The 10,846-nt window shown below is 34.4% G+C and overlaps 1 protein-coding gene across 4 annotated transcripts in view; it reads right to left on the bottom strand.

Moving 5' to 3' along the window:
* Positions 1–4,615: 4,615 nt before the first annotated feature.
* The window catches only part of LOC135226430 (E3 ubiquitin-protein ligase PPP1R11-like), a 36,196-nt gene continuing 29,965 nt past the window's right edge, over positions 4,616–10,846 (bottom strand). For all 4 annotated transcript variants that reach the window (XM_064265989.1, XM_064265988.1, XM_064265987.1 and 1 more), the window contains exon 5: positions 4,616–10,411. In XM_064265989.1, the coding sequence (XP_064122059.1) occupies positions 10,395–10,411 (17 nt within the window). In that variant the 3' untranslated portion in view covers positions 4,616–10,394. The remainder of the gene's footprint in view (positions 10,412–10,846) is intronic.

The raw sequence follows: 10,846 nt of genomic DNA, 5'->3' as shown, positions 1-10,846 counted from the left end.
TACCTAGATTTTTCATTACAGCAGGTATAAAACAACATAAAGGGTTAAAATATGCTGGCAATACGAAATGTCTTTCAGGCAAAGTTCACATAACCTGCAAGATTCCAAGCTGAACCAACACATAAATAGAGATGATTTTTTCTATGGTCAAAAGCCGGTTATGTCTGGTGTTGCTTAAAGAGAAATGAAGATACATGAGAATACATAGAGACTATTATTATAATAAGTCAATGAAGAATAAGTGTAGATGTATTAAAAGTCTATGACGTTGGCTTACATAACCTCACAATTCAAAAAATACAAAGCCCAAATGCAGAGCTTTCAGAGAAACGCCATGACAGTAAAGAAACTGTTGTCAGATCTACTATTTAGCCCTTCATCTGCTGCACGCACACGAAACCAATCCGTCTTTGCATTGACCTAATCATAGTTTCATGGGCCTAATGCCTTGTTCATTTCCCCATTTGATAAATTATGGCCTTCAAAACAGCAAATATTTTTCATAACGTATCCCGTGTGTCAAGACAACATGGACCATTCTTTTTCCCATTATATTCGAAAAGACAGATTCTTGAGTATCATAAATCTATACGATGTGGAACTTTTAAGAAAAAACATGTTCATTTAATCATTCCTAAAATTATATATACTCTATCTTTATAAGATGCTCATTTTAAAGGAAAAATCGTGTTGAAGAAGAAAATAATCGATACGCGCTTCCATTTGGCATCTAATTTTACGACGCTTCGATTTTCCCGAATGTTCAAGTCCAAAACTGACCCGCTAACGACTATAATATGGAGTAATAATATAGGCTATATACAGTACTCACATAAGTCGCGTCGATCCCACCAAAATTACGTGTTGCCCACTGCATTTTACAAAGTACTAATCGCTGTTCCTTTTTACAAAACACACTGCTAACAGTTAAGTAACCACAAGCCATTGTTTATAGTACGTTACAAAACTTCGACTTGATTTTGGCAGCACCTTATAACTGGACTCTCAAAACAGAATAGATATTCCCGCCCTATACTCAAAAGATGAAGAGATAGACATAAGGCGCTGATATGATTCATAACATGAAATATAAATTAAGATGAAAGTACATAAATACTCTAAAGTTTTTGTTCTACACGCTAACTGCAGTGGGGAAGAAGTCGAGGATTCGTATGATATAAATGTCGTCCATGCTTTCCTTTGACCAAATTAAAAACTCCTGCATGAATGCACGTATTTGGCATTGTACTATATGCATTGCTACATGTTATTGCTGCCATTATCCCATTTTGAAAACTGTATATACGTATATATATTATAGTAATAAATTAAGCCAATATTTTTCAACGAATCCTATGCATCCCAAAGAGTCGAGTCAAAGGATACACGTTTATTATAGGCTGACTGAAATACTGTGAATATATTCATACGTTTGTTGCTTCGTCTCTTGAGAGAAGTGAATTAAGCTTAAATTATTTAACTATAACGCCCAGAGTTCTAATTTGCCTTATTTTCTGAACACTAATAAAATTGACATCTCGCCGGCACTTTTTAAGCTGATGGTACTTCCTCCCGTCTGCAAGCTCCGTGTAGGTTGGTGTGACTTTATAATAATTAATAATAATAATAACTGTCGTGGGACTAACATTCTATGAGTATGTATGTGTCACAATTCAACAGTTAGCACCAAACAAGGTAGGCTACACCGCATTTGTGCGCGATTTTATATTATTGCAATGCTAAGTACCAACTCCACTGAGGAATGAACACTCATTTGCAAACCATGAAAATCTGACCTCAGAATGCCAGAATCCTGCACATTTTTCCCCAGAATTGTCATACACTACATTTGAACTGATTATCATCTGTTCCATCCATTCGCTAAACTGCAATAGAAGTGAATAACTGCCAGTCTTCAACTAAATAAGAGATAGAATCAACACACTGAGCATACAAAGCTGTAGCAGTGAATTCCTATCAAGATTAAGGCCAGGAGTACAGAGCCACTCTGTGGCACCACAGAGTGGCGTCGGTGTGTGGCGGGGATGTGGCATCCCATAGGTTGCCTGGTTTATAAGCTATGTCGAGCACAAGAGCTTGTGTGGCAAGTGGCTGTGGCGAGCTGTCGCTGATCCCTGCCACTGCTTACAAACAATTGAAACCTATGGGAAGGCACTTTCCACACACAGACGCCATTCTGTGGCGCCACAGAGTGGCTCATGTATACTCCTGGTCTAACACAGTTCCATCATAATGCTTAGTCGTTTGGTTTCTGTGAATGACTATTTGCAAGCAATCTCAATATATTTTATCTATTTATTTATTTTTGATGATTACGTAATGATTCACCCTCTTGTTTCCTATTATAGGCTTGGCATGAACTAGGGAGTGTAGCTACATATTTCTTCAGCTTACAGATTTAACACAATTGGTAGGCAGAATCATGCATTATCATAATGCAGCATTGATTTAATCAGATACAGTATTTAAATCCAATTTTTAGACAAACATGATAAAATTGGTATGCTTGTTTTATCCTTATAACACCTCCACTGATTAGGTATGTTTGCTGGACTACTGTCATATAGTATGCCTATACATAAATATATTCATGGCAATATAAACCAGAAAAACATACTTCCACGAGTATCAGACTTAATATACAGCATGTACAGACACTATAAGATTAAGAGTATATACAGGAATAGCAATGTTATCATCTGTAATCCTTTCAAAGCACACCAGCAACAAGAAATTTTATGCAACAGGTAACTTACGAAGCTTCTTAAGCTTGTCCTGCGTCTCTGTTTCATGTTCTGCAACACTGAGCCTCACAACTATCACTCACAGTATTTTCAAGTAGTACAATTTTCTAAATCACAAGACCTATGGTAACTAAAGTGTAGAACATGAACAATTATATATTACACCAAACAGTACAGTTTGATGTGCTTTTATAAACTTTGAAATTATAGAATGCTTAATTTTTTTTTTACTTCCTAAAGTGTTCTATAATATCAAGGTTTATGACACTAAAATGAAGATAACAAGAAACAGATATATCATTATATAATTCAATTTAATAATATGCGATAAGACTAAATATGAAATTTGATCTGCACAAAATGAATTTATTCCACAAAGCAGAGCCTAACAGACTTGAAGGTATGACAATTTATTGATTCAACTCTAGAAATTCATATTTTGCTCATATATAAAAGGTAGTCTAGATGTAATGTTGCTTGGAATCTGGTTCCATATTAATCCTGCCTACTCTGCTATCAGGAAGGCATCAGTTAGCTATGGATGATATGCAAAAGAATTATTGTACTGTAAATGCTTTGAGCCATTGTGCTAACCTAACCAGTCTGTTGTTCCTTGGACAGTAACAGACATGATTTACTTGGGTTTTCTCTCGACCAAATGTAAGCAGTATCTTAAGACTTTACATTTCTCAGGAAAAGACTGTAACTATTGAGCATTAATCTTCTGCCTTTTCAAGAAGTTGACAAGGAGTGTACGTATCTTCATTAATGACATCTGGGGAATCAACCTGTGCAAAGATCCCTAGAGGGACTTTTAGTTTGTTGTGTCATTCTTAACCTAATCAGTTCATAATGAGGACTACCGTGTACATTCACAAATTACGTTTTGTGATAAGCTTTGTATTGCAGACTGGTGATGGCATGAAGAAAGAACATCAAATATTTATGTGCTGACATTTCTAATTGGCATATAAGAAAAACAGGCTTAATCACTATGAATGTCATTACAAGGATGGTTACTAAATTTATTTTTTTTCAGCATTCAACGTGGAAATTCTTACCAAAGTTTGGTAGTCCTCTACATTTAGATGAAGCTGTCCAATTTGATTACTTCATGTCTTTACCTACTACATACATTGCCTCTTCTCTAAACCCCCATACAAGTCAAAATCCAACAACGGTTAAGTGCATGCAAGGGAGCATATGTCTCTAAATTTAAATCCATAACTTACTGTTTCTGATGTCTTGCTAAAGCGATACAGGTTGCAATTTTCAGAAATTGGTAGTCCCTGGGCATTTCAGTAGTAGCCAGAGTGCAATGCAATAAGCCATACATGTTAAGGTAATAAGAATCAAGTGTTTTTCACATAGAGGACAACTGTCTAGTGTATATCAATCCATATAACTGTTTTGGAGCCACTGTTTCAGTTAGAATGATGATTACAGAGACCAGTTACAAACTGCTTCTTTATAAATAGAAATAAGTGAGTACATTTTGTTTAGTTATTGCCTAGGGTGGAAACTCTAATCCAGATTAGATATTGAAATCCATCAGTTTATCAGCTGCTGATGCATAGAAGATGAATTACATAACTCTTGTACGTAGTGGGAATCACTGGTATTAAATTTCAGTGCTCTACAAATGTAGTTACAATGTCTCAAAGAACTAGAACATTTTTGTTCATATATATAATTTTTGAAAGTACTTAGCTTCATAAGTAATATATGACAACATTAAAATCAAGATTTCTCTGCAGATTTACTGCAAATATTGTATGCTGCACCAAGTTTACTTTTTTAATGGATTTATAAGTGCAAATATCAAATAACATAGGATATAAAAAATAAAATAGTTTTAAAATTTGTTATTTTCACAAAAATAAAAGAAAAACATTAATAAAGGTACGTATTATGAATCCTTTAGTAAATGTTTTTGATAAATATAAAGCAATGAAGATAAAACATATTTAGCAAAGGATGTTTAACATTTGTGAAATAAAAAAAAAGAAACTCAATAAATCACAAGACAAAATAATTCATACTACAGATAACTATTAACTGTCAAATTGGATGCAGTGGCTCAACAAATGATTTTGGAAGGTTCAAGGAGTTTTTACAGAGCTGAAACAACTATATATTCATGGCTGCACTGTAGTAAACAACTTCAAGAAACAAAAAGGGAACTCTACTGCTTTTTTGGTTCTTTCATAAATGCAAATACAAACACAATGCCATTCTTAGCATTTTTACCATATATGCTTTGCAATATCCATCAAATTGTCAGATTCTTGAAAGGAAGTAGAGACAAAACAAGGGAACTGTGATGTCAAAAACACGAAGATAAAAATATTTTTCCTTCAAACTGTAAAAGGTAGTTAGTCCAATATTTTAAAAAATGCTCAAGCAAGCTAAAAGTGGAGGAAGTGTTCCATCCCCTGCTATCTACAAACAAAACTACCAGCCAAAATTTCGTAGCATTCCGTGTTATTTGCGAGACAACTCCATCATTATCTCTGATCAAGTTCAGTTCCATCCATTCACTGCTTGATATTACCTGACATCAAGTCCTGTCTCAAAGGTTCACAACCCTTTACCTCTGGAAAAAACACAATTCTTAAATAATTCTGGTTTCCTAACATACTAATTGCAACGTAAAGTAACTTCATGTGTGTCTAGCTGAAAACAAAAAACATTTCAATCTCGATAACCATTGTGAGGCAACTAACCAAAATCAACAAGTGAGAATGAGCTGGCCCAAAGAGTGAAGGACAAATAACCCCCTCATATACTGTCACATGACTATGACCTATAAGGATGGAAGACGGTACACTACGTGAAATATGGATTAGTATATTGGAAAAAACATCAAAATTGTTGTTTTATAAATTCATTCCAAAACAAATATAAACCATTAAGTACTGAAATGCAGTATAGTACAGCACATCGCTTCATGTATGCAAGGAAAATACTGATGTCTTTACTAAGACAAAAAGGATTGCTCGAATTGAAATGTTAAATGCCAGAACTTAATGATTGGAATCCTGTTGGAAGGCAACTGTGCGCCTTGCATGGCACACTGCATATGGTAACATACGTTCTTTGCAATGTCACTTCAGACCTAGCTGCAGTGTTCTGCCTTTTACTTTTCAACCTTTCCCTTTGTTGTCTTCCCACCCAACTGCCCAACTTCTTGAAATGTTCCTTGCTTCGATTTTCATTTCTCACATGAAAAAATTGTTTGATGGGCCTTACGTCTAGAAACGTGACATTATGTTTCATTACACTAATTTCATATAATAATATTGATAAGACTTGGGCTCAACTAAAGGCTACAGAAGTAGCAAACGTGATGGCCAGCAAGTAAAGCTGCAGAGGCAGCAAGAATCTGTGCCATCTTCATTATAACAAAATCACCTGTGTGTGTATACCACAGCACCACAATACATACAACCATTTTCACCATACAGACATGATGTCATCTGTCATTTACCTTACTATTTAAGATGCTCTTTATGGCAAGGCACATCAATTTAATACAAAGTATAGTGAGAAGTACGCTCTTCTGTCTCTAAAAGATCACAGAAGTGAGGAAAATAATGGTGCATATGCTCTACTTCAAGCAGTTACCCATAGTCAATGTATGGTACACTGACCAAAAGCAAATGACTAGTGCTTCCAATCACTGATATCAACAGAGAACCTGCAGATGGAATGATGTAAACACACAAGTTTCCTTTTCTTAGATATGACCTCAAAAACCTAATTAATGGGAGAAGAAAGCCTCAACACACTCTTGGTTAAAATAAAATGGGATAACAACTTAATAACAACTCTGGATTTTGCATCTACTAATTCCTCTTAATGAAAATCAAATGGTTAAGTAATTATTTCACATAACTGGTAACCGGAAAAGCCGAGTAAGTACAAGATCTTATCACAAAACTGCCTAACAGACACAGAACAACTGCCTACCAGTCACAGAGTTCTCATGAACTTACTAAGTTTAAGGGATACAGTTTTAACTTTGACCTAAAAGAAATAAACCTCCTTCCATGATGACACTTCAAGCCTGCACTGCAAGATAATAAATGCACTGGCAATTGTATACGTAATAAGGGTACCCAGGCCTTTTTCTTCCTTCAAGAATACAATGTGGGGAAATTGTGAGGTCTACCACATGTCACCATTTGTAAAGGAAGGGTGGTTGTTTATTGCTAATTATTCAAAGAGAATTCTACTAAATGAGTTTCTTGAAAAGCCTCTTTATCAGATTCTCTTTGAGCATTCTAAATGTTTGAAATTCTTTAGTTACAGAAGTGATGCATGAGCTAGGGGATGTCTGAAGATTATACTAATGATTTGAATGCTAATGCTGCAGAATGTTGGAAGTCCACTGCTACTTCAAAAATAGAGGGAACCTACAAGCATTATGATAGATTCCTTGGGCCCACACAAATCTATTACTGTTCTACTCGATACAATAAGAACCCGATATCCTGCCACTGAATTACATTACACGAATCTACAGATAATACATATTTTGGACTGATTCTTTAAAAAACCCATCTTTTAAAAGATAGTGAAGAAAAATTACAAATGCTAATTATCTGGAAGTCACCAGGAAGTTTTAACTACATATGTTTACTGCAACAAATCAATAATAGATTTTGTTTCTCCCGTACAACAAACTCTAGTCAAACAAACTGATATTTTTCATGACTGAGAGGCCACAGGGGCTTGCTCAGATTGTATATGGTGCTTCATCTATTCCTGTTTTCATTGCAACTTTCAAGATTGAACATCTTCACTTAATAGTTCTCTCAGGATTACGTATGCTGTTTGTGCTTTTCACCAACATCCCATCATTTTCTTCTTTTGCCATATTTATATTCATTTTCATCTTTTTTCTGCAGTTATGTTTTATCAGTGTGTTTTACACAACTTTTCTCTGCTTTGCATGTTCAGGAATTGGCTCCACGCCTGCTCCTTTGGCTTACTATGATCAGACACTGAATTCTCATTTCCCATTTATGTTTGCAGTTTATATGAAAGTTCCTTGCTTAATTTACATTTCCTTTTGTACATTGATGCAAGCACTGTAACTAGATATGACAAAGCAAAACAACTGGTTCCCAGTCAGTTAAAAAATCTGTATACTTGTCTGTAGCTACATAAAGATATCAAAATACCCCTTCCTTCTCTTTTTCCAGCTCATTTGTTGCCCAGTATAAATATTCTAAGCAAATCAGCAACCAAAAATACAAATCTGTTTAAACAAATTTTGTTTTGCATACCCGACCCAATTATTTTCATTAAAATCTGTACACCTCAACTGATAGTGAGATATCCTTTGCAAAATCACATTTCACAATAAGTAAAAAGACTAAGTTTGTAACTACTGCATTTAGAAGAATTTCCCTCCTGGAAAGAAGGCTACTAATACATACTATCGACCGAGAGTAAAGATGGAATGTCTGAGAACACAAATTATTTAGTTCACTCTTATGTATGAGAGAGATTCATTATTCAGGAGTTTGATGTCACTGGCATGATACATAAATTCAGTTGGCACTATATTTACCAAAAAACAAAGCATTCCTAGAAAACTATTCAGCAGATTCTTTATTGATATACAGTACAATAAATACTTTCGAATGACAAACTTACAACATTACATTACAATCCCCAAGTAAACTTCATCGACAAGGTCTAGCGACTAATTTTTATTAAAATTGCAATATAAACCGTAGTCTAAACAGAACAAAAACAAAAAAAAAGGAAAATGTTATGCACTTAGACCATACAGCTTTCAAATCCCCATTTCTCAACGTTTGCAGTTCACATAGTTCAAGTCTTTCACATCAATTTTGTAACATACATCGGAAACTTCTCAAGGCTTTAGGACGACATGTAGAGACTTCTGAGCTGTGGGAAACAAACGCATATATGAACACAGAGGCTATGCATGCTGGGATGATGATATACTTGAAAAACCTAAGCTGGAGACATCACTCTTGATGATACTGAGTAAATATGTTGGGGTGATACCACTTTCAAAAACATGTTTTAGGTATACAGTTTACATTCAGTACTAAACATTCATTCATCTTCCACACATACATTCACAATATGACTACTATCTTAATTAAAGCTACGTTTACTCTTTGCTAAACAACACAATAAAAACAAGAAACAATGAAACACTGGATTAAACTGATTTATGGGGCAGAATTTCGGCTACCATCATAAATGTCTTACTATGACAATACTACTAATTACAGTTGAAATATTCCTGTGTTTTTATATAAAATATTTATGACTACAATCTTCATATTTCAGAGTAATAGTCATCCTATATTTCTACAGATTTAAATAAAAATTCGAATATTTGAGAGTTAAGTTGCAATGTCAATGTCAAAAGTCAAATGCTTTATAAGATGCTACCAATGTATAAGAAAAATGCATGACTTTGAGTGAAATAGTTACAGGTGTATTCACAATTGTCAGCAAATATGGAAAAATGCATGATAACAATCATCATATTTCATGGAGTCAGGATTGCTACTCATATAACTACCAATCAAATTATATTCACAAGGAAGTCATGTAACACTGAAATGTCAAGGCCAATATTTTGCATTTTGTCTCTGTACATCTGCGCCAGTTGGCTACAACTAACCTCTTTGTACAGTTATATCATCAACACAACTGAACAAGTTGCATTATTACTATCAATTCCATAATGAACGATTCATTACAGAGGCACTTAACTGGCATCAGCCTTCCAGCAGCGCTAAGAAGCAAATCGTCTAATGAAGAAAAATGCAAAAGGTCAAAATTTGTCATCTGGAAAAGTGCCCTCGAGAAAGTTAAGCTATGCACGGGTGATGCGCATCAGAAAGGTTGAGACCAGTACAGTTAACCTAGAAAACTTTACCGTTGTGCTGAAGAAAACACAGAGAATTATTTCAATAGCTGTGTGGATGGAAGCCAAAGCACTAGGAGCAATCACTGTTCCGATATAAAACGCCAGCAAAATATGAGTTTCAAAGGAGAAGTAACTGGATTCCCAATGGAAAACATACCCGATACAAAAGGACTGAATTTTACAAGAACAATAGCACCCATCCGAAAATCAACAAAACAAGTTAATGATTTAACATTCCTTCATTCCCAGAGAAGTTTAGAAAAAAGTAACGCAAGAAGATGCATTAAATATACAGTGCTTTCTCGGGACCATCCTACTATATGAGATTACCCTCAGAGAACATAAACAAATATTCTTTTGAACTCATTTAGTAGTAAAGTACAGGCTTTGACTTTAATCAACACAACTTTGGTGCAAATATGTTGTAAATATAAAAAAAAAAAAAAAACTTCAGTACATACTAGAACCTCTAAATTAATAAATTATTCATTCCTATTCTACAATTAAGAAATAATCAGAAATTTCACACATAAATTGTTTATATGAAAATTATCTATGATTCAACATTCAAACTTTTTACATGAACCCAGTGAACCTCACTGGTATGTACACTTCTTCCTTCTTACATATAGGTAAAACATGGATATGGAGAAAGCATGAATTCAAATGAATTACAGCAAACAGTTCCATCATATCTTCCTTTACTTCTCCAACAAATCTGAAAAAGAAAAACAGAACTTTTATTCTAAAGCCAAGAATAAATAGATGTCTGTCCATAAGTTGAACAAATAAATGCTTGGAGAGATGAGAAGATAATTTAATGCTTACATCAAAACATCAACACAGTTTGGGGGTAAGACCCTTGGTTATCATATTTAATCAGAAGAATGAATTCCTTTCCTGCCTCACAAAGGATTTCTTCTCAAATAAAATGTGAAAACTAGAGAAATACAAAAGTTTTGGACAGTTAGCTTGTGCAAGACAAGAGGGAAAAAGTACTGTAACACATTTAAAGGTAAGGCACATGTAATGCAATGCATTTTATAAAGTAAATGAGAAATTTTTATAGCAAATACAAGAGAAACTGTGAATAAAATATGTGCCTTCAATATTACCATAAAAAACAAAATATTTGGAAAAGAAGACCCGCATA

Source organism: Macrobrachium nipponense, chromosome 14 (assembly GCF_015104395.2).
Source record: "Macrobrachium nipponense isolate FS-2020 chromosome 14, ASM1510439v2, whole genome shotgun sequence".
Classification (NCBI taxonomy): Eukaryota; Metazoa; Arthropoda; class Malacostraca; order Decapoda; family Palaemonidae; genus Macrobrachium; species Macrobrachium nipponense.
This window is presented reverse-complemented; position numbering and strand designations above follow the sequence as displayed.